This window comes from Gobio gobio (assembly GCF_949357685.1).
Source record: "Gobio gobio genome assembly, chromosome: 20".
NCBI lineage: Eukaryota > Metazoa > Chordata > Actinopteri > Cypriniformes > Gobionidae > Gobio > Gobio gobio.
The window spans coordinates 32,275,194-32,300,678 of record NC_137113.1 but is presented as its reverse complement, the minus strand read 5'-3'; the positions used below and the strand labels follow the sequence as shown (position 1 = coordinate 32,300,678).

At 40.9% G+C, this 25,485-nt stretch overlaps 1 protein-coding gene across 6 annotated transcripts in view; it reads right to left on the bottom strand.

Moving 5' to 3' along the window:
* Positions 1 to 25,485, bottom strand: part of LOC307144180 (transforming growth factor beta-1-induced transcript 1 protein-like) — a 195,775-nt gene that overhangs the window by 62,713 nt on the left and 107,577 nt on the right. For all 6 annotated transcript variants that reach the window (XM_079846275.1, XM_079846274.1, XM_079846277.1 and 3 more), the window contains 3 exons: positions 25,139 to 25,312; positions 23,631 to 23,804; positions 18,946 to 19,027 (listed from right to left, as the gene is read on the bottom strand). In XM_079846275.1, the coding sequence (XP_079702401.1) occupies positions 18,946 to 19,027; positions 23,631 to 23,804; positions 25,139 to 25,312 (430 nt within the window). The remainder of the gene's footprint in view (positions 1 to 18,945; positions 19,028 to 23,630; positions 23,805 to 25,138; positions 25,313 to 25,485) is intronic.

Sequence of the window (25,485 nt, the reverse complement as noted above, 5' to 3'; positions counted from 1 at the left end):
TTACAATTTTATTAATTTTTGGTTAGTGCTGTCTGGTTGGGAGAGTTGGGAAGTGAGACAGTACACACTCAAGAGGTGAGTGTGGAACACCGGGTTCCTTGGGAGGGCAGGTCACTTGGAAGCTGGGTTGCTATTAGTGTGTCTCACAAACCGAAAATCTCTGACTCTTCTGTTCAGACAGGGGAGCCCCAAATTTCTTTTTGTTATTTTCTTTCTTATACAAGGTATTTTTATTTCTTATGTTGTGATTATTCTATCAATATTTGAATACATTTTCTATGTAAAGAACTTTGAATTACCATTGTGTAAGAAATGTGCTATTTAAATAAACTTGCCTTGCCTTGCCTTCCTAATTGAATTTTTTTTTAAATTTAATTATTATAAAAAAAAGTAAATGTTGCTAAATGCTAAATGTTGTTTGTCACTATGGCTGCATTCACACTTTTAAACAATTCAGATTTTTTTCACTGTCATCTGGAAAAGATCGAATAAATAGGAGTTTTTGCCATCTGATTGGAGCACTTTAAAAATTCTTAATCTAATGTGTACCTAACCTCTGGTTATCTTATCTATACTTACAACTGTCGTAGGCCAGAAGGAGCTGTACGTGTAAACCTCACTCCCCTGATCTCAAGAGGCGCTCTAGCGACTGATGCTAGAGGCTGTGGTCTTTAGCCTCCTTGTTAGAGCGCCCGCCTCCCACGGTTTGAATCCCTCTCGGAGCGCGTAGAGTAGGACCGATTACATACTACTAGGGGTGGCACAGTACATGGAAAAAAACCGAACCGTTCGGCTCGCTTGTCTCGGTTCGGAGTGTGTGCGTCGCATGGTTCGACGCATACGCAATGTATCCTCGTGCCCGTATGTTACCTCAGACAGTGGATGTCCCTTTCGCGCGAAATAAGAGATGTGTGGACATACAGTAAAGTAAAAGTGGAGTGCTGCAAGTAACGTCACGTGTAGAAATGCAAGTGGGAGAGATAAGGAAGGCTGCCCGGAGTTGTTGGAGGATGCGCTAGCGTCATATAGCAGGCAGGGCAGATGCAGTGCGGAGAGTGGGAGCCGCGCGCGCCCGTTGCGCATACACACACTGGCAGTGTCTCGCGCAGCTGAACCGCGGCTCGTGTATTCCAAATACAGACAAATACTGTATAGTCCATTCTGTCACATTTTCCGGTGTTCTCCTTCGACCCCTGTCTGTCTCATGCTTTGATTTATGATGGGTAGCATCAGCTGCAAATGCGACCGTGTTCCCCTCTGTCTCATACACACATGCATATATAACATGTTGTATATAAGTAGTTCACATGATAAATTTAACATTTAAAAGTTAAGATATGCTTCTAGTTTTAATAATTTAAACATGCCTTTGAAGTTTGGGCAAAAACTTCTAGCAGTGTTGTGTTTTCGTGTATTTTATTTTATTTTTCACAGCGCTGGATGTCATATGGTGATTGTGAAACACACGGAACACTTCATGGTGAAATTTGTTAATCAGGTCAGCTAAATTAAAGCCCCAGTGCATTGTTCTGATCAAAATTTATATGATTAACATGAAAAATATTACGCCAATGTGTCGGACTCGGTAGACAACCAGTTAGGAAACAACTTATAACAATTTTTTAATACTCTATCCTAAATTGTGGATGATTAAGCTATATATATCATATGCTGAAGTAAATTTCTGGAGTGTTAACGATTAAAAACAACAACAACAAGAACCGTACAGAACCGAAAACCGTGACCCTAAAACTGTGATACGAACCGAACCGTGGGTTTTGTGAACCGTGCCACCTATAACATACTACTGTTCAAAAGTTTGGGGTCAGTGAGATTTTATATTGTTTTTGAAAGAAGTATTTTATGCTGATGTAGGATTATCTATTGAACAGGCATCGATTCACAGACACATCAGACTTCAGGGACTTTCTGACCCCCACCTTTCTCAATCTTCTGATTAGTGAGTCACAAACTCAGCCTGGGGGCCAGTTGGTCATACTAGTCCACCCAAACATCCAGGCGTCCAGATGCCCTGCCCATCTCAAACCCAATTCCCAAGGACACGTTAAACAACAGACAGACATTCCTTTGTTCCACAAACAATGATTACTTGTGGATTGCCCGGGAAGAACCAGACTCGCAGCCGGCACAATTTATCATCCCGGCATAAAGTAACGAAATTACCTGGACCCAATAGAGTGCTAAACGCTTCCTGAATGGGCCATTAGCAGGCATTCAGGAGATCCCAAAAACATGGGCTAAAACACACTCCCCCTTCTTTGACAATGACCACTTCTCAAAGACCCTCTTTGTAATCCAAATACAAAGACTTCTATGTAACCAACTAAAAACTGAACTATATGAATCACGCACAATGACTTTGTCCAGGGTCAAAAAATTCAGTGCCACCGATTTTTGCATGTTCTCCTTTTTAAATATATGTTTAAGTACCGGGGAAATCACTAAAAAATCTCCTGACAACGTGTATCAATGTATTATGTATGTCTCATAGGATCTGTGGAATGTTATATAACTAGACAGTTACCCCATCATAATCGCTATCATCATGCCCTCCATATATGGGAAACACGTGCTGTTTGGTATGTATGAAATAGATAAATGATGACCCATATTTCTGTCCAGAGCACAGTTCTGTATAATGTACCATATTTGCAATAGGAAAATTATGCGTTTGAAATGCTTGCCAGAAGCCAGCGGAATCTGCTATCACTTATCACATTAGGCAAAATGCTAATGATATGCGAGAATGGGAGCACTGGGCGGGAGACCCGCCCACAACAATATCTGATTGGCTGGAACACCTCCAGGGGCGGACCAAATGGATCTGTTAAGACAGGGATCAACAGTTGATACTTTGCTTTTTGCTTGAGACATCCTTGTTTTGTGCATCTAGCCACTGTTTGCAGTGACCACACTGCGGCTGACTCGTGCTGGCTTCATCATCTTCTTGCCTGCACGTTTCACCAGCACTAAGAGCAACCAAAGCTCTTTCCGAACTCCGTCTGAACCTCGCCGACAAACTTCAGTGAGCTCCTCCAGCAGTTGCATAGCAACGACGAAGCCTTACTCAGCGCAACCCGGAACCGGAGACAAGCTCCTCCCGGCGGAGCCACCATGGACAACCAGAGCGCCCAGCCCGCAAACGCAACGACCGCCCGCCAGCCAATCAGCGCCTCAGCCCTTCCTCATGAAAAGAGCCTGCGCTTCAGAGAGCAGTCCGAAACGCAGGTACAACTTTCATTTCTGGCCGAGCTGATGGAAATTGTGTCGAGCAGACACAAAGGGTTTAATTACTTGATTCTCTCAGGTCGTGGTTTAAGAAATAGCTGCTAAAGCTAGAAGGTTGGGACTCAACTCATCTAACAAATATCACCCTTTTCCTGCAAACTGTATGAATGAGTATGTGTGTGTTTTCATTAGTTTAGATTGTATGTCTTAGAATAGCTCAATAAAGTCTTGTATTAATTTTTCATCTAAACGTGTGTCTTGTGCTTCATGCTCATAAGTTGTTGCATTAAACTGTCGATCGTGTTAACGTTACCGTGCTCATATGTTCATTGATATGACTCATATCAATGAACATAAAATTAATGATATTATTTCCGATGGCAAGGGAGTAATATTCTGACCAGAATTGATAAGGTAACTCTAATATCGACGTATCGCTGGACGAATAGTTGATAAGGTGTTAAATATTAATTCTGAATTATCCATATAGGTGATTCGGTTCTTTTAATTGTGAATCAGTTCCCCCAAAGAGTTATTTGATCCGAATATCCCTTACACTGACAAAGGCATATCAAAAACACAGTAAAACAGTATTTTAATGAAATTGTATTACAATTTAAAAAACCTTTCTATTTCAATATACCATATATTTTAAAATATAATTGTGCAGAACAGCCGCCTCCGCATAGTATCAGCGCCACCTCGTCCCTTTGATCGTCACCCATAGGAAAGAAAAAAAAGAGATCTCTTTAACATCTCAAATATTTCACCTAGACAAAAATGAGGTTACTTTAACATCAAATGGAGACTTTTGCTTGAGTCTCCTGCTTCTCACTCTTGTCTCCTGAGACAAAAAATCTAACACTCTCACAACGGTCTCCTTTAAAGTTTTAGAAGAGATCTCAACAACATCACAGACCGTGCTCAGATTTTTCTCCTTACCAAGAGACTTTGGACTGCTCATATTTGTCTCCTCTAAAGTTTCAGAAGAGACCTCAACAACATCACACACTGTGCTCAGATTTTTCTCTGAATGGCTGGGATGCCCTGCCTTGACCCTTAAGCACCACGATCGATGGGTAGGTGAGCCACTCTAAGGCTGCATTTACACTGCAAGTCTTAATGCACAGATCCGATCTTTTGGCCAGCCTGTTTACATACACTTTAGACACGACTGGTATACAATATCTGTGTGCAGGCAAGCAGGATGAGGCAGAGAGTCATGAGAACAGGGCAAGGCCGGTGGTGTGATTGATAATGAGCATCACCTGCGGAGGAGCTACGGGAGCGACAACAATGACGGATGTTATGTTATGTTTTGTTTATGTGTGTGCGGCAGTCTTCCGTGAAGGGCTGTGTTTGTTTATTTTGGGTTTGTTTATTTTGATTATTAAAGTGTGTTGGACTTCCGGTTTGGTAGAATAGCATAGACATACGTTAAGTCTCGCTCCTGCATATTTTTCGTCCCTACTCGCCTTAAAACCCCAATATTTATTAGAAGTGAACATATAGAAGTGAACAACTTCTTTGTTACATATACAGTATATTGGCTTTGGATTATGGCAGCTAAATCATCGAAACAAGGCAAAAAGGATCAGAAAGCGTGCGGAGATGACGGTAAAGAGGTTAGTATGCCAGCTATCGCTAACCTTCTGGAGGAGCACCACGTCGCTTTTTCTACAGACTTTAATGCCGCTGTGTCGACACTTGAGGTAAAGCTAGACCAAATTCAAGCTAACGTGACGGATCACGCTTCGAAGATTGCTTCGCTCGAGACACATGCAAATTCACAGGATGAGCGCACACAGACCTGTGCTATGCTAACAGAGAACACCGCGAAATTGCTGGCCAAAGTTGTTGATCTCGAGTCCCGCAGCCGTCATAATAATATAAGAATTATTGGACTGCCTGAATCCATTGAAGGACCCCGACCATCTATCTTCTTCTCTGAGCTACTCGCGGAAGTGATTGGGGATGGAGTCCTCGAATACCCGCGGAATGACCTAGAGCTCACCGGTCACTGTCCGATAAACCGAGGCCAGGGCAGGGGCTGTTATCATGCTTAAGTTTCAACAGAAGAAAAAGATAATCCGTGAGGCCAGAGCGAGGAGGGGAAAGCTTCACTACCGCGGCACACCTATCGCTATTTACGAAGACTATGCTCCGGAGGTGAACTTTAACTTTTTTAACTTTGTCTGATCTTTAAAATCTTGGCCTAAAACCAGCGCTGCTGTTCCCGGCCAGGCTCACTATCGTAACGAAGGTCTAAACTTGTAATGACAAATGTGCTGTAACTCATGGTTGGATCGGCTGTTGACTCAAAAAGCAGCGATCGCTAAAGGCTTGGATTCCTGTACAGACTTAGGCAGGCTGTTGGCTATCACTTGGCTGTTACATCTGATCGTGTTATTGTTTTGTTTATTATAGATCTACAGATGCCTTTTGTTTGGCATTATAGAGGCGTTGTTTTATGTGCACCATTGTGTCCACTTAGTTAATTTTAGTTCTAAAGTGTGATGGCTGTATACATACAGTTTTACTGACTCTTTTCTCCTTCCTCTCCCCTTCATTGTGCCTGATGGTGCTTACTACTATACATACTTTGTTTCTCATACTTTGTAACTCATTTTTGTTTAGCTAACGAGTCACAGGCTGGATTTATTATAAATACTTGTGAATTGTTTTAAGTCACTATGCACATCCATTGCCTGTGAGAATAGTTTTTTTTAACTGTGGCGCCTCAGTAGCTTATGTTCAGTCATGTGTGATGTACATTGCATACTAATACGTGGAGACAAATTTTTTTTTTTTTTTTTTTTAATTCCAAGCAGCACTTACGGTTTCCACACTTATTTTTTTTCTATTATTTTTGTTTGGTTTTTAAGTCACAGTTTGGACTAATTACAACACTTCTCCTAATAGGTTTGTCTTACGCCTACCTTGGCAGCATGCTTATCTGGTGCCTGTTAGACTTTGTAACAGGGGTGTCCACAGTATGTCTCCTTATTTGAATATATATATATTTTTTTTTATATATATATATTTATATGTATAATATATGTATAATATATATATTTTTTTATTTAGTACTTTTTTTAATCTATATCAGTGTTTTACCTTATTGGCAAACATATATTGTTTTTGTGTATATATGTATATAATTTAATATTTGTTGGTTTACTTATGTTTGGGTGTGGTTACCTTTGTTTTTGTTTTTTGTTTTTTCTTCTTTCATCAGGACTATGCTTTGCTCTTCCCTGTTCACTTGTAATTTCCATTACAAAAAGGGGTTAGGGATTATAGGTGGTGGGAATGAGACGCTGGAAGTCTTGTATCGCTGTAAAGCGTTGAGCTGTGTTACTCGGGTAATGTTTGTAGTTTGGGGGATGTCCTTGAAGAGGCCACAAATGTTTTTTTTTTTTTTTAAATGTTTTATATTATTATTATTATTTAGTTTCTCTCCTTTTCCTTCTCTCTCCTTGTTTTTGGTTTCCTTTTCCTCTCTCTTCCTGTTACAGAAGGCTGTGCAGTTCCAAGTCACTTCAACATTATGTATCGTTCTAGATGGCTACTGATGATTTCATTGAATACTAAAGGAATGAATAAGGCCGTTAAGATTGGTAAGGTAATGACGCAGTTGCAACATTTGAAAGGGGATATTATATTTTTACAGGAAACTTCAGAAATCCAGCGCATCAAAAGGGCTTGGATGAGCCATGTATTTCATTCGAAGTTTTCTGCTAGAGCTAGAGGGGCTGCTATTATTATTAGTAAGAATATATTGTTTGAGCCAGTACATATTATTGAAGATGTTAATGGCCGTTATGTCATAGTATTGGGACTGCTGCATAATTTTCTAGTAGTCCTAGTCTCTATCTATGCTCCTAATTGGGACGATGAGCAATTTTTCATCAACCTCTTCGCTAAAATACCAAACAGTGACAACCATCACATACTGATGGGTGGCGACTTTAATCTGGTGCAAGACATAAATCTCGATAGGTCGTTGTGGCGGAGGGGGCGTGGTTTTGCGAAGTCTGTAGCGGGAGAGAGAGAGCGAGGAGACGAGCGGTGAGTAAGTAGGTCAAGTGCAGATCATTAACACCTGTGTCTCGTTGCAGTAATTGGCGTGGAGAGACCGCATTTAAGCCGCTGTCGGGAGAGAGAGAGGAGAGAGAGATCTGGACTGGGACTGCATATTTCTGCCAGAGGGAGAAAGAGTGTTGCAAAACTGAAACTGAGTGATATATTGATATTGAGTGTTTTGTTTGTTCTGAGCTGAACGCCCTCGTGCGTGCTTTATGTTTGAACCTGTTCTGAGAAATAAATCAAGTGCAGTCCAAGTCACGCTAGTGAAGGGCAGACCGAGGCTTCGTGAAGCACTGAAGCAGTTGAAGCAAATGTGTCATATTGTAGTGATGGGCAGACCGAGGCTTCGTGAAGCACTGAAGCAGTTGAAGCAAATGTGTCATATTGTTTCGAAGCTTCGAATCAATCTGACACCCTTCTCTACGGCGCCATCTAGTGGTCATTTACATGTGTTGATCTGAAATAACTTGACAATGATCCATGTAAAAAAAATTGTTTTTAACATCTGTCTGACAACTACATGATCTTGGTTTTGTAACCTGTAGCCTCGTCATTGTAACGAACTATATATATTTTGTTTGTTATACAAAATGAACATTAATAAAATAAATAAAGCCACAATGTGTCACATTTGTCACAAAACATTTTTATTCAAAAATATGAATTGCTCTGCTGTTGAAGGACTCAGCTGACTTCTTTTTTTACATATAATTTCTCCAGCCTTTGAAAAAATCCTCTCACAAGGGACACTTGTTGCTGGCATGCACAAATATTTTTGGATGATGTAAATACATGGATGATGTATTGTTGCAGAAGGCTAGCTGCCTATCACAATACACACATCTCACTTTATTTGGTGCTTCCAAATGGAAATGCTCCCACACCACAGATGTACGGCATCTCTTGCGTGCAGCCTCCATTTTTATATATTCTATTAATTTATCTATCTATATATCACCTATGAATCTATATCTATATAATTCTATATATCTAACTTATGCTGTGCTATCTATCTGTCACTATCTAACTTAGCCTATATGAATGTGTCACTATATCTATCCTAACTATATGTCACTGTCTATAACTATCAGTCAATAGCCTATATCTAATTTAAATCTAGCCTAAATATAACTAACCAAAGCGCACTATAAATCTCACTGCTATCACAAAATCACTGCTATCACAAAATCACTCTCCTCTCACAAAAACCCACGAGGTGAAGATGGATTTACTTCACTTTTAAACTGTGGTGAATTAGGTTTATACAGATGTGTGACTGTGTGGCTTGTTCCCGCCCCCTTTAATCAACGCAGCTTCGGAAGGCGCCACCTGATGAAACACTTTGAAGCTTCATTTAGCCATAGTCACGTGACATGGGTGTTTCGAATCACAGTTCGGAGCAGTGTTTCGAAACATCTGCGCTTCGGGATCTCGGCAAAGCCCCGAAACGTCTGTTTCGCGTCTGCCATCCCTAAGTCACGCCGACCCCATCTTCTTCCTTCCTACACCCACACAGCCGAACCAACGTTACAGTCGTCTTCTAAACAAACTAATTTATATTCTGCTAAAGTACTGCTTAATTGCTCATCTCACTTTGGAATTTCAGACCCCTGGAGGTTTAAAAACCCCCAAAGTAAAGTTTTTTCTTTTTTCCCCTCCACACCATACCTTTTCCCGGATTGACTTTTTTTTTTATTGACAATAAATTGCTGCATCTGGTTACTGCTAGTGGCTATAGTTATTTCAGATCACGCCCCCACCTCGCTTGATATTAATCGTCCTCTTAGTGTTGCCTCCCCACCACTATGGAAATTTAGTTCTCATTTATTAGCGGATCATGAGTTTAAGGACTTTGTGGCCACTCAAATTAGTAACTACGTTGAATTCAATGACACCCTTGAGGTCAAAAGTGGATTTCTATGGGAAGCCCTTAAAGCCTTTGTTCAAGGTCAGATTATTTCTTTCACTTCATGCCTTCGTAAGGTTGAAAGGGCCAAAAAGCAGGACATTTTAGATGCAATTTTCAAACTTGATGAAACGTATGCCCTCTCTCCTTCTCCTGCCCTTTACAAAAAACGACTTCTATTACAATCAGAATTCGATAGTTTAATGACGCATGTTGTAGAGAGCTAACTGCGACAATCTAAACAGCGTTTTTTCAAACATGGTGATAAGGCAGGTAGATTTCTAGTCCAACAGGCCCGTGCGGCCAGTGCCCCTAGATAATTCAGATAATTATTTCACCTAGTGGCAATCTTACTACAGACCCGGCTAAAATCAATAGAGTTTTTTTTTTTAATGTTAACCTCTATACTTCTGAATACTCTTCAGTTTTGGCACCAATCCCTAACCCCTTAGATTCATTAACATACCCCAGAATTGACGAAGGTATGGCAAAGGAATTAGGCAGCCCCATTTCCTCCCAAGAAATCCAAGAAGCAATTAAATCAATGCAAAATGGGAAATCCCCAGGCCCTGATGGGTTTACAGTTGAATTCTACAAGGCATATTCTACTTTACTAGTCCCAATTTTAGTAAGGATGTTCAATAATTCCTTTCTAGAAGGCCAACACCCAGCGACTCTGTATGTTGGCTTCTATATCCTCGCTGTTAAAGAAAGACCGGGATCCCACTTCTTGCGGTAACTATAGACCGATTTCTATGTTAAACGTAGACTGTAAGATACTTGCCAAAATTCTTTTTCTCCGCCTCCAAAATGTGATGCCATTCATAATTCCGTTAGATCAAACAGGCTTTACATTGGATAGGCATTCTTTCTTTAATACTCAGAGATTACTCAACATTATTTTCTCTCCCTCATCCAATACCCCTGAAGTCATAGTTCCATTGGATGCAGAGAAAGCTTTCGACAGGGTTGAGTGGGAACTCAACTGTTCTTTGCGGTAGGAAAAAAAAAGAAATTTGGATTTGACCCCAAATTCATTTCTTGGATTCGACTCTTGTATGCGTTCCCGGCTGCATCGGTGCATACCAATGGAGTCCGTTCGCCACCCTTTTTGCTCCAACAGGGAACACGTTAATGTTGCCTGCTCTCACCCTTATTGTTCAATATAGCTATTGAACCCTTGGCAATTTGGCTTCGCAGCCACAATGCATTTAAAGGCATCACACGCCATGGTCGGGTTCATAAACTTTCTCTTAACGCAGCCGATTTGTTATTGTATGTCTCTGACCCCATAGTTTCCCTCCCTCCTATACTATCCATTCTGGATCAGTTTGGCTGTCTATCAGAGTACAAGTAAAATTTCCAAAAAATATATATACACTCACATTGATTCAACAAGGTGCTGAAAGCATTCTTTAGAAATGTTGGCCCATATTGATAGGATAGCATCTTGCAGTTGATGGAGATTTGTGGGATGCACATCCAGGGCACAAAGCTCCCGTTCCACCACATCCCAAAGATGCTCTATTGGTTTGAGATCTGGTGACTGCGGGGGCCATTTTAGTACAGTGAACTCATTATCATGTTCGAGAAACCAATTTGAAATGATTCGAGCTTTGTGACATGGTACATTATCCTGCTGGAAGTAGCCATCAGAGGATGGGTACATGGTGGTCTTAAAGGGATGGACATGGTCAGAAACAATGCTCAGGTAGGCTGTGGCATTTAAACGATTCCCAATTGGCACTAAGGGGCCTAAAGTGTGCCAAGAAAACATCCCCCACATCATTACACCACCACCACCAGCAGCCTGCACAGTGGTAACAAGGCATGATGGATCCATGTTCTCATTCTGTTTACGCCAAATTCTGACTCTACCATCTGAATGTCTCAACAGAAATTGAGACTCATCAGACCAGGCAACCTTTTTCCAGTCTTCAACTGTCCAATTTTGTAGAGCTCGTGCAAATTGTAGCCTCTTTTTCCTATTTGTAGTGGAGATGAGTGGTACCCGGTGGGGTCTTCTGCTGTTGTAGCCCATCTGCCTCAAGGTTGTGCGTGTTGTGGCTTCACAAATGCTTTGCTGCATACCTCGGTTGTAACGAGTGGTTATTTCAGTCAAAGTTGCTCTTCTATCAGCTTGAATCAGTCGGCCCATTCTCCTCTGACCTCTAGCATCAACAAGGCATTTTCACCCATAGGACTGCCGCATACTGGATGTTTTCTTGCATACCATTCTTTGTAAACCCTAGAAATGGTTGTGCGTGAAAATCCCAGAAACTGAGCAGATTGTGAAATACTCAGACCGGCCCGTCTGGCACCAACAACCATGCCACGCTCAAAATTGCTTAAATCACCTTTCTTTCCCATTCTGACATTCAGTTTGGAGTTCAGGAGATTGTCTTGACCAGGACCACACCCCTAAAGGCATTGAAGCAACTGCCATGTGATTGGTTGATTCGATAATTGCATTAATGAGAAATTGAACAGGTGTTCCTAATAATCCTTTAGGTGAGTGTATATATATGTATATAAACAGTATATACATTTAAATATTATTACTGAGTTAGAACTCTATTTTATTTAAATTTAACAAGTGCTCTATTTTTAATAAGTGCTCTATTTAGGTACAACCACACTGCAAAAATACTTTTCTTACTTGGTATTTCTGTATTTTTTCCAGTCCAAATATCTAACAATTCTTAAATCAAGATGCTTTTACTAAGGCACCAGTAAACTATGGCACCAACAACCATGCCATGCTCAAAATTGCTTAAATCACCTTTCTTTCCCATTCTGACATTCAGTTTGGAGTTCAGGAGATTGTCTTGACCAGGACCACACCCCTAAATGCATTGAAGCAACTGCCATGTGATTGGTTGATTCAGAATCAGAATCAGAATCAGAATTAATTGTTCAAGAGGGAAATGGGCCTGTGGGAAAAACTGTTCCTGTGCTTAGATGTTCTAGTGGCCAGTGATCGGAGTCGCCGTCCTGATGGTAACAGTTCAAACAGGCGGTGTCCAGGGTGAGCGGAGTCTGTGATGATTTTCCCTGCTCTCTTCCTCACTCTGGAAGAGTACAGGACCTGGAGGATTGGCAGGGGAGCACCAATAATCCTCTCCGCAGTCCGGATTGTGCGTTGTAGTCTCTTGATGTCAGATTTGGTAGCTGAACCAAACCAGACAGTGATGGAAGTGCACAACACAGACTCAATGACAGCCGAGTAGAACTGAATCAACAGTTCCTGTGGGAGGTTGAACTTCCTCAGCTGACGAAGGAAGTAGAGTCTCTGCTGGGCCTTTTTCACAATGGAGTCAATGTGATTGTCCCACTTCAGGTCCTGAGAGATGGTAGTGCCCAGGAACCTGAATGACTCCACTGCTTCCACAGTGCTGTTCATGATGGTGAGTGGGGGGAGAGCTGGGCTGTTCCTCCTGAAGTCCACTATCATCTCCACCATTTTGAGCGTGTTGAGCTCAAGGTTGTTATAACTGCACCAGACAGCCAGCTGTTACACCTCCAGTCTGTAAGCAGACTCGTCACCGTTTTGGATGAGGCCGATGACAGTGGTGTCATCTGCAAATTTCAGGAGCTTCACAGAGGGGTCTTTAAAAGTGCAGTCATTGGTGTACAGGAAGAAGAGCAGTGGGGAGAGAACACACCCCTGGGGGGCGCCAGTGCTGGTAGTGAGAGTCCTGGATGTGAGTTTCCCCAGTCTCACTCGCTGCTGCCGGTCTGTCAGGAAGCTGGAGATCCACTGACAGATTGAGGATGGCATGGAGAGCTGGGTCAGTTTAGCTGAGAGAAGATCAGGCATGATGGTATTGAAGGCCGAACTGAAGTCCACAAATAAGATCCTTGCATAAGTCCCAGGTCTGTCGAGATGTTGCAGGATATAATGCAGTCCCATGTTGACTGCATCATCCACAAACCTGTTTGCTCTGTAGGCAAATTGAAGAGGATCCAGCAAGGGACCAGTGATGTCCTTCAGGTGGGCCAGAACCAGTCTTTCAAACAACTTCATGACCACAGAAGTGAGAGCGACAGGTCTGTAGTCATTAAGTCCAGTGAATTTGGGTTTTTTGGGGACGGGAATGATAGTGGACCGTTTGAAGCAGCAGGGAACTTCACACTGCTCCAATGATCTGTTGAAGATCTGCGTGAAGACTGGGGCCAGTTGGTCAGCGCAGGCTTTCAAACAGGCAGATGAGATGCCGTCTGGGTCTGAAGCTTTCCTAGTCTTCTGTTTTTTGAAGACTCGGCTCACATCCTCCACACAGACCTTAAGCTTGGGTTGGATGACAGGAGGGGGAGGAGAGGGGGAGCAGGAGGTGATGGGGGAGGTGTGAATTGCAGATCAGAGCGGGTGTGTGGTGTGAGACTGGGCTTTTCAAATCTGCAGTAAAAAGCATTCAGCTCATCGGCCAGTTTTTGATTCTCAGCAGATCGGGGGGATGGTGACTTGTAATTGGTGATATTCTTCAAGCCTGTCCAAACTGAAGCTGGGTCGTTGGAAGAAAACTGGTATATATATATATATATATATATATATATATATATATATATATATATATAAATATTATTACTGAGTTAGAACTCTATTTTTATTTAAATTTAATAAGTGCTCTATTTTTAATAAGTGCTCTATTTAGGTAAAACCACACTGCAAAAAATACTTTTCTTACTTGGTATTTCTGTCTTTTTTCCAGTCCAAATATCAAAAAATTCTTAAATCAAGATGCTTTTACTAAGGAAAATTACATATTTTTTCTTGATTCCTGGGAGAAAAAAAAAACCCAAAATTGAGTTAATTTAAAATTAATTGAGTTTTTGCTTGAAACAAACTAAATTATCTGCCAATGGATTAGAAAAATAATCTTGTTTCTTTTTGTGACTGAAACAAGATTCCAAACAGAAACATTATATTTTTTGGAGTGCACACAAGGCAAAAAGTTAAATATATATATATATTTCTATATCTAGAATGGCTTTAAGGTATTTAGTCTATAAACATATAAATACAAATGCACAAAACTGCAAGTTTATGACAAAAATAGTCTGCAATTTGGCCTTTATTACTCATTTAATATGTCTACATTACAAATTAAATAAAATTAGATATTAACCTACATTTCTGACAAATTACCACGGTTACAGGTGTTACCACAGTAAATCCATGATAAATGTTGGTGAATTGTTGTTTGAAAAGTATTTTAACTGAATCGGCTCAGTAGGTGCGTTTACATGGAGCACTGTAATCGGTTTAAAAGTCCAATCCGAATAAAAATACTCCATATAAACACCTCAATCGGAATAAAAATGGCCAAACCGAATGAAATTGTAATCGGTTTGAGAGGGGTGGGATAAACCTTTTCATGAACCGATCAAACGAAAAATTCCACCATGTAAACGATCTGATCCGATTACTTTGAGTGCACGTCTTTCTGTGACGTGATATACAGCGCGCGCCTCCTCAACTGAAGAGCGCGCGCCGCGCTCACACCAGGCTAATGTTGACAAGAGAGGAAAGTTTATTTTTCTGAGGTATTAAACTTTTTATTTCGTAACATGTTATGAACATGATGTTTGAATAATGACACAGACATAGCCCGGCTACACCGTCTCATCTTGACAGCGTTTGTCCTAGGCTTCAACTGCACCTGACAGAATAAGTTATTTTTCTGAGGTGATTCTTACACTTTACGACAAATAATAAATAGCTTTTATAAAACTGTACAAGTCCTGGTGGCCGTTGAGAGCTGCCATTTCAACGGGGAACATTCAAGCTGCTCTCTGTTTCTCGTTAGTTAAGTTAGCTATAAAAAAAAAAAATTCAACAACTGCTTCAAATTGGTTAAGTAACATTACCCACAGTCTACTATAATTACTTTTGTTAATATTTATACCTTTGTGATTATGGTATCTTTCCTTAATCATCTGAAATATATATGTTTAGTACTAGTAATGATGCTGAGCACGTCTTGAATGCTTCATTCATGTTTCACCGTATATCCTATGTTTGTATTAATAATTTGAGTGCATTTTATTGTTAATTTTGTGTTTTTCAACATAAATGAATTGAATTAATTTTTTATTCCGCATTCATCATTCACATCTGTTGAAATAGCCATTGTATAGGACAAAAAATTAGGTTAAACTACTGCATGTCCGCCCACAGAAAAATAAATAAATATAAAAATTACCAACACAGAACTATTGATCCACGATACGTAACGAATCTAAGGCGGCAGACAAACTGTGTGCGCATGTCACAAAAGGATTCCTACTGAAAGTCAGCACATGCAAACACCAGATCGGTTTAGATAACGTCTCATGTAAACAGTCCACCAAATCTTTCAATCGGAATGATTTTAATCGGAATGACAAAAAAGTGCGCATGTAAACGTGGCTAGTGTTTCTCCTGATTTGCACGTTAGTGTTGTTGATTAAGTCAGCGCTGTTTAACTGGATTTAGATTAAATCAAATCACCGAGAGATTCGCAGCTCGTACCGGAGAGGAGACCTCTGCGCCGAACTTGAACGCTTCTCAACGGCTGTTTAGTGGGTGCGTGATCGAGACACTCAGCAGGTAAACACATTTGTTCAGAGTCATAGCTCGCGAGTTGCGCAGAGCACAAGTAGCGCTGTTTAGCTTAATACTACCATTGCCCCTAATTCTTTGACTGTTCTGTTTGGCCTTTCCCCGAACTCGGATATACCGGTCACTGCACACCGCGTCATTGCCTTTACCACTTTGTTGGCCAGATGTGCCATCCTCTTTAAATGGAGGCATGCCTCGCCTCCATCGCACAATGACTGGATAAAGGAGGTTTTGCAATGCATCCACCTTGAAAACAAGAAGCATTCTCTCAAAGGATCACTGAGATCCTTCTAAAAACGTGGAGCCCAGTATTGGCTGCTATTGAGGGCCTTACCGTGACGTCAGAACAGCCTGTTTAGATTGCTATGTGGGGAAGAGACTTTTCTTCTTCTTTTTACTTATTATTATTATTAAAAACAATTGTGTATACACATTCTTATTTATCTTTTTTTAATTATAATTTTATTTAAATAATTTTTAATTATAATTATAATATTTTTTTATCTCTATATATTTCCTTCTGATGGCCTTAGGGGATGGGTGGTGGGTAGTGGGTGGGGGATCTATGCTGCTGTTGACCTGTTCTGTTGCGTTTAAATCTGTTTGTTTTTTTCAGACACTGTTTCATTTTGCAACAGTTGTAACACATTTTATATGTCTGTAGAAAATTGTATAATAATAAAAAAAGGGGTATAAAGTGTTGAATGTTTGCCGGTTACCGCCTCCTTTTGAATATATATATATATATTTTTTTTATGAATTCGAAAGAATTAACGAGAGAGAGAAAGAGAGAGAGAGAGAGAGAGAGAGAGAGAGAGAGAGAGAGAGAGAGTGAGTATAGCCTAATAGAAAAGCTTGTTGGTTTAATTGCAGTTGGTTTAAGTTATCACCTCATTGCTGAGAAATATAATGTAGCTTTCAGTAGTGAAGCTGTTTTATTTATTAAACACATGGGGCAGAGGTTGAAAACCAGCTACTGAATGTTTCTGTGTGGGTGCAATTTCTTTCCTTTATAAAGTTTCCACCTCAATAAAAAGTTGCGAGTGAGAGTGTGCGCATACAAGCACATCTGCTTCATAATACAACATTAAAAAGCTATCTTTGTCTGCAATAGTGTCACCCTCGCCTTGTGGTGGCTTGGAACACATACAGACGTAGGTCAGATGTCCAGATATCAGATATGTATCTGATTTAAAACCATATTTGGAAGTGGCTTAGATTGGATGCGAGTGTGGATTTTCAAGTTGTTCCAAACCTGTATAAATTTCCAAGCAGATCTCAGCAGCCATTGACTACCAAAAAACTATGGCTGTAGTCAATGGCTGCCAAGATCTGCTTGGTTACAAACATTCTTCCGAATATCTTCCCTTGTGTTCAGCAGAAGAAAGAAAGTCATACAGGTTTGGAACAACTTGAGGGTGAGTAAATGATGACAGAATTTTCATTTTTGGGTGAACTAACCCTTTAGTTGATACATGCATATGATGGCTATTATAAGACCACAAGATCACATGAGGTTTCCATTTGGGACAGGGCAAATGTAGTTGGCTTCTTTTTGTTAGTAACTTGTAGAGCAGCTAACTACTTTTTTTAAGTGGTTGCAGGACTGTAGTTTAACTGCTTCATATAATGAAAGTATTGTAGCCTGATAGTTGACAAAATGACATCTCAAGACTATACATATTTAATTATGATAAATACTGGATACATTTATTTAAAAAGAGAAATAATCAAATGAAAAAACTAGTGGTGGGCCGTTATCGGCGTTAACGTGCTGCGTTAACGTGAGACTCTTTTCGGGCGATAAAAAAAATATTGCCGTTAATCTATTCTCAAAGTTGGGTTGGGAGCTGGGTCTATACTACGCAAGCTATGATGACTTTCACCTTCATATTTTAGCGCAGATGTATACTTAGCCGAATTGCACTGTAGGGGCGAGAGAACGAGTCTTCGAACCTGTGTGTATGCCTACTAGTGTTGTCAAAAATATCGATATTCCGCTATCGATCGATACTGAAATATCTGAAACGATACGATACTCATTTTCTACAGTATCGATATAAGCTACGCTCTCCTCTCCTCTCCGACCGACAGCGAGTTGACACGCACCCGCCTCCTCTCATTCAGTCCGTTTAATCCTCTGAACATTGCGAATGGGTGTTCTGTTGGATTTTTCCTCATGACTGCGTGTTAGTATTGGTGTGACCAGTCTGAATTTCGCGCGGGGTTGCACATAACGTTAATTCTACTAATTCCCACAGATTTCGCGGTCGCATCTGAAGCGCACACACACATACCGTAATAAAGCCGCCTCTGACATACAAGTGCAAAAATTAGCTCCATTTTCCAGCTTATTAATGGTCAAATACACTCAAAAATGTCTCAATACCCATCTTGGTGAGTTTTAACCTATGGTTTTAACGTAAACACAGTCATAACCAGCTCACAGGAACAGTGGGATCCATGCGTGCGTCAGGTCTTAAAGGGACAGAAGTTATTTATTATTCAAACTACAAAAAGACAAACGATCACTTACGAGCACACATTCTCTGAATGCCTTCGGCAGAATTCAAATGAGCCATTTTAATCTAGATTAATCTAGATTAATTCCAAGATTACAGCGGGATTAATCTAGATAAAAAAAATTAATCTATGCCCACCACTAAAAAAACACAATATTGAAAATATTGATAATGGATCATAATTGTGTTTTTTGTCCAAAATAATTTTTCAAAATCCATTAATTAATTGGGTAACACTTTATTTTAAGGTGACGTAGTTAGATATTACTACATGTACTTCCTCAAATAAGTACTGAGTAATATTAATTACTACAATGGAATTACTACATGTACTTACTATAGAGTTACAGTTAGTTTGGTTTAGGGTTAGTTACTTGTAATTATGCATAATTTACTGTTATTAGAGTAAGTACAATGTAACTACGTCACCTTAAAATAAAGTGTAATCATTCATTGACCTGCACATACTATTCATCCTCATGATTAATTATTCTATTTATTGATATCTCAATGGATTTCTTGATTTTTAAAATCTCAAATATGATCTGAAATCAACTACCTTCATCACCCCTTACCTTCATCTCCAAATGTACAGCTGCATTTCACACAGCTAAAGCATTCTGGATGCCAGTTTTTATCCAGCGCAGTCACCATTTTCTGAAGGGTAAAACAATAGGGGCAAGGTTAGAATAGAGCCAGATAATACATAAAGCTATGAGAGTTGATACTGGTTTACAAACAAGGATGAACAACTTCAAACTACTCGGGTTGCCACCAGTCCCGTGAAATACGGAATCGTCCCGTATTTACAAGCAAAATGATGCGTCCCATATCAAACCAATACGGGACGCAATTTGTCCCGTATTTTACAAAGGTCCACACATAGTTCAATAAACACATAAGGATTTTGCAGTGTGGAGAATACGAATAGCAAATATAAAGAAATAAATTTCACAATAAGTAGTAGTTCATTTGCGCACGGTTGCGTTTTAGCGGCTTTTTGCCATAGCGCGGAGTCTCGAGAACATGTGCTGTACACTCGCGCGGTTCTTTTTGTAACTTCGCTCAGTGTTTCACTATGGGAATCGCTTTGGGTGTGACCAACTACGGAAGCTCCTATGACACCACGTCTGTCTTTGACAGACAGGTCGACCTGAGATCAGGCTCCGACCCCACCTTTATCACTCAGGTCGACCCCTATCGAAGTCATTCGCGCTTTCTTCCCGTGAGGGACTACAACAAGCTCTCTCATCACGTCCGACCTCGTCGCTGATTTTCGCTAAACTGTTCAACAGGCAGACCGTTATTGGATTACGGCACCGAATGCCAATCAGTGGATTGGACTGTGTTGAGTGGCATCGCAAATCACTGAGTAGTGTCCACGTCAAGGCGAGCTATTCGGTTCGGACTATCGCATATTAAATTACGACGATAGGATTTTAAGGGACGTCAAGTCATCTTGGGCTCCACGCGTTAAGGCGAGCCGTTGAAAGGGCTAACTACCCTACGTGAAACATCAGACTAACGTGCTGTGATGAGTCGTCGAATCACTCTTTCTCCAGCCATTATTTCGACAGTCATTACCCCCGCCAAAGGGAATGAGTCGAAAAGCAGGGAGGTGGCACCCCGCCCGTGTCCATTGTCATGTGGAGCAACCATCTCGGGCAGGGACTCCCATCCCATGTGTATCATGTGTATGGGCACAAAGCATGCTCAAACGTCGCTTGCAGACCCACAAAAATGCGTCCACTGTGTGTCAATGCCGGTGAAAATTCTGGAGAGAAGGCTGAGAGTGGTGGTGGCAAGACAGCAGGACCCATGTCTGTCCGGAGCTGCCGCGAAACCTACGGCTACTGACCATCATATGCGAATTAGCACAAACTGGGCCGAAATGATGGAAGCCATCAAGCCACCAAGATGCTAACTCTGACCTCCTCGACTTGGATATGGATGACGAGGAGGAAGATGACAACTCTCCCTTCCCTGTCCAACAGTCTAGACCCCCTAGCACAACTGACACAGGCTCTCAGGCAGACAGTAACCTGCACAAGGTGTGCAAACTAAGCTGGGCCTAGCGTGGCCCACGGCACAAGATGCAGAAGGAGCAGAGGAGCAACCTTTATGATGGAAAAAGGCTGCCGCCTGCTCAACCCACAGCGAGACAACTCCTACCAGCCGTGCCGGCGTGCATGAAAGAGATGTCCCACCATTGGGGTACCCCCTTTAAGAGCAAGCTCCCGACCAAGGGATATCCTAAACTGGAGATTCAAGGGATGGCAGAGCTGGGGCTGGCCGGACCCCCAGCGGTAGAGTCTTCAGTGGCCAATCACCTCCATCCGAGTCGACGCTCTATTTCTGCCTCCTCTCAGATTTCGCTGCCAGGCAAGATGGAACGCCTAACCGCGTCCGTCTATCAGAGAATTTACAATTATGCGGCGCAGTCATTGTGCTCGCTTAATGTGGTGACTTTACTGTCAGCGTACCAGGCAGAGATTTTGGAGGAGATGGGGCGACAGCTAGATACAGGAGTGGTGAACCCAGCACTCTGGGATGAGATCTGTGTGGTGAACGATCTAATTCTCCGCTCTTCCCGTGGTGTGGTTCAGGGTTGTGGCCGTGTGATGGGCCTAGCCGTGTCAGGTGAGAGAGCGTTATGGCTAAAACTGTAAGGATTGAGCGATGCTCAGAAAGCAGAGGTGATGGACGAAGCGTTTTACCCAACTAAGGGCCTGTTCGTACCGGCTCTCGAGAAAATGAGAGAAACCAGCACCCTTAGGAAACAAGAGGATGAAGCTTTTAACCTCTGTTTACCACGCAAGCAAACATCGCGACCACCCTCTCAGCCATCGCGGCAGGGCTTTGGTGCAGCCGCTGCAGCGAGAGGGAGATAGACGCGGGCCAGGAATGTGAGACCTGCGCCCAGCGGACAACAATAAGGCCATCATCCGAGGTCAGATGGATCCGGACCATGGGGTAAGCATTTATTTGCGGCCGCAGCGACTAGGAACCGCCTGCCCCACCCCGAGGAATGGAAGAAGAAGCGTGCGACTTAACACACGAATGTTCCCCTGCACTTCTCTCTCCGCTCGCAAAGAGAAGGAAGGGGCCCAGCCCTGTTGTTCTAAGTTCAGTAAGGCCTCTCATATTACAATAGTTTGTCACCCAGCGATAGGTCTGTTCGTGACAACCGCACTACAGGGGTGGCTGAGTATCATTTGGCTGGTTGGCCAAAAACTTTTTTTTTTGTATGTGAATGCTGTTTTACGTGAATATTATGACACGAGTGAAGCACAAACATTTATTTACAAGATAAACAATAGGTTCGCAATTAAATGTTACATCGCAGCCATGGAAACATTATATTCCTGCCGAACGAGAGATCGGCTTTGTGAGGTGAGCCAAATTTAAGCTTTAATTGCGTTTTGCGATCTGTTCACCCGATTTTCCAAGAATTTAACAATAGGCTTACTCCATTTTATTATACTGGACATGCAATCTCTTATTTATTTTCCAAAATCTTAATTTGCGTCTCTCACAGGGGATTATACACGTTTCTTCCTTGTTTGCTTTTAATTAGGAGTTTGCATAATTTACTGTGGTAAAGTAGAAAACGGTGCTGTAGGAGAGATACATTTTACTTCAAACTATTCAACACAGTTTGTGCTTGTTATTAAACTTAAGGTGCGTCAAGTTTATGTGTAGGCTATAGCATATTTCATACATGCTGGATATTTTTAGTTTCTCTTTCTCTCGCAGTGCACAATCAAACAAAGCCTAAAGTTCTTGACCCTGCAGAAGATAAATTTGCTGTTCACAACTTTTACTACAATTATTAACGCAATGCTCTCTTTCCTGCTCGTGTAGCCTACATCCCTTTCTGCACAAAGCGGCCTATGACAAATATATTAACTAATATTTAACTTTCTTATATAATTTATATTACCATTATTTACTGATATTTATTTAAAGTATTGTTTCACTGACGGAACTCATGCTTAAATAGATGTTTGAGCCTCGTTTATATTTTTTATTTTCAAAATATAGGTATATATGGTGCTCCAAATATATATATGTATAGCCTAAAGCACGATTTAAACCAATGTGTTTCATACATTATAACACTTTCCAGATCGTCTTTTGCAACCGACATGCGCAGTTGAACCTGTGTGACATCAGTGTGACGTAGGCTGTAAATTGGTCTATTGTCACAGTCACCAGCTCAATCACCCTCAACACTACACTTCCCAGAATCCCTCCAACTCACCACCTGCACTCATTCATCAATCTCCTGCACCTGCAAGTCATCACCCTCATTATCACTCATAAGCACTCCCTAGCTGTGTATCATTTCCAAAGGCTGCGTCCGCCAGAGGTTGCATTCAAAGGCTGCATGCGTCATCAAGGCTGTCTCATTTCAGAAAAGTAAGTAGGACACTCCGAATGCGACCTTCAAATGCGCCCTTCTTTCACAGGAATTCGGAGTGTGCATGAGGTGTATCCTTCGCTGCTGCAGATAACCCACAATTCTTTGCATCGCATGAAAAAATGGCGACGCCAGCAGATATACATGCAAGTAAAGATATGGTGTTTAGATTTAAGTAGTTTCAAGCTTGTTTTGTTTTTAAGCTGTATTACCTCAAATAGAACGTTGTGGTAAACAGGGTTACAAGTGTTTAGTGTTTTAAACGTTTAGAACAGTACTTTGCTGTCAAGGCAAGAAACATTTTAATAGTCATTTTCAAGTTATAAATAATTTTCATTCATATTTGGTGTGAGCGCAACAACGCTGTGAACATGTTGGCATAGCAACGTGATACTTCCTGCCTTTTTGTCCTACGAAGGACGTCTTGTTTAATTCTGACACTCCGTATACCGCATCCTTCACAAGAAGTGTCCTCCAGAGGAAGCAGCCTTCGAAATTAAATGAAATGTGACAGCTACAATATCAGCAGTCCCCATCCTCACCACAGTTGTCCGATTTCGGTTATATTTAGTGTGTGTTGCGCCTGCCTGTTTGCCTGTCTAAAGAATATTATTATTAAAACCTGCTGTTGAACTTCAGTTATAGTCTTCATCTGTCTGCCTGCAACCAACCGTGATAGGTATGCAGCTGTTTCTATATTCTTGCTCTAGTTGTGATTTGTTGGAATAAATGAACATGCTTCTACAGAACTTTAGTTTAGAATGAAGATGATATCATCTTCATTCAGCTCCAGTACAGCTGTAAGTTCTAGAATATAACACTTAAATGTATACCTACATTGAGTATGGGCTTGTTGCATTGCGCGCAGTGAGGTGAGTACAAGGTGAAGTAGTCGGGCTCACAGTATGGTCGACCATCTTTCTCAAAGAAATTACAATTGCCAAGCTCACACTCACACTCAGAGCAAACAAAATGCTCCGGATGCCAAACACGTCCAAGAGCTGTTACCACCTAAGAAATATGGGAAGAAGATGCATTTTTAAAGAGAATTGCACATAAATACAAAGTACATAAGTACAACATTAACCATCCACCTTTTAGTTATTTCTCATTCATTTTCTCCAGGCATTAAACAAATCAATAAAGAGTTCTTAGCAGGACTTGACATTTAACTTTTTGCTTCCCAGCCACTGTGGCTAGTGGTTTTCCAAAGTTACTAGCCACTCAGCATTTTCACTGGCCAAAATGAAATTTCTGTTGGGAAATTTGTTGTTGTCTATGTGATCACTGTACACACTGAAATCAAGTGTACATGAAATGTATAACATGACAGGTCATCAAATAGGCCTATTTAGCTCTGATAAGGTTGTGTGTAAACCTCCTAAATCTAGATAAAAAAGATATCTATAATTTATTATATTTATACATAGTAGCCTCGTGAAATACATATCCATATTTTCATATGATTTGACAGTTTATTTTATTAAATGTCAAAATTATAAAAGGTGTGCATCATACCTGACACCCAGGTGAACACTATATAGTTGGTTTTATGACTGTAAGTAATTTGTGTAATAGAAACATGTCTACCAATAGCGTATGTAACTTTAGAGACGGCCTCTAAATTTGCGAATATCGAACGTCCAACATCAAGCCAACTTTGTGCCAATCATATCAGATGTGCTATGGTTAAGCTGTGATCTTTGTTTGAAACTATTTTCGCTGCTGAAGTAGAACCAAAACAGTCAATCACTGTATGATAAATGAATATCCTGCGTACATCGCATGTGCATCTCTGCTTTGTTGTTTATGATGAGAGTGCATATTTCAGTGAGTTAGAGCTCTGAACAAAACTCTGGCGTTTTGGCGATAACTAATCTAACAGCTTTTGATTATTAGATATTGCATTCATAAGCTCAACAGAAGCTTATGAATGCATGTGATTGGTTATATAACGCAATTATAAACGATGCATTTTGAGAAGTCTACAATAAAATTCAACCTGCCAAATTGGCTAGTGGGAGTGACTGTGTTACACGCCATAGCTGAAATCCACCCGCAGTAGGCGGGTGTTAATGTCAAGCCCTGGTTCTAAGCCATAAATCATACCAACCAGTTCAAAAATGAAACACAAACATTACAAACTATGTGAAGCAAAACATATATATATATATATATATATAACTGGACAATGTAAATTATTATAAAACTAAAATACCATATTTTTCTATGGAGAAAATAAATGAGAATTTTACTTACAGAGTTGAGAAAACATGAGAAAAAAATATGGTTATTGACCACAAGTTAAGCTACTTATTAATTCAGGATTTATTAAAGAATTTCACCTGTCCTACAACTGGTTTCTGACAAGTGGAACAGTTTCCCTTCGAGGAGGTAGGCACTCCCTGTCTGCTCAGATCTGATTGCAGGAGACCCAACATGCTGTCCAATGAGCCTCCAGGGGATGCAGGGGGTGGAGAAGTTGTTTGCTGTGGTGAAGATGCCACAGGTACTGTTGGCTGATACAAAAAAAAAAACTCAACAATTACAGAATATTCATATTTTTTAAGGTGAAGTGTAAATAAACTCTCTTCTAAAACCCACTGGCATCGAATGAGCGCAGCAAAGCAAGCATTTTCACTTCATTTCTATGGGAGTTGAGTTTTACGCTCACACAGTGAATTGTCACTGA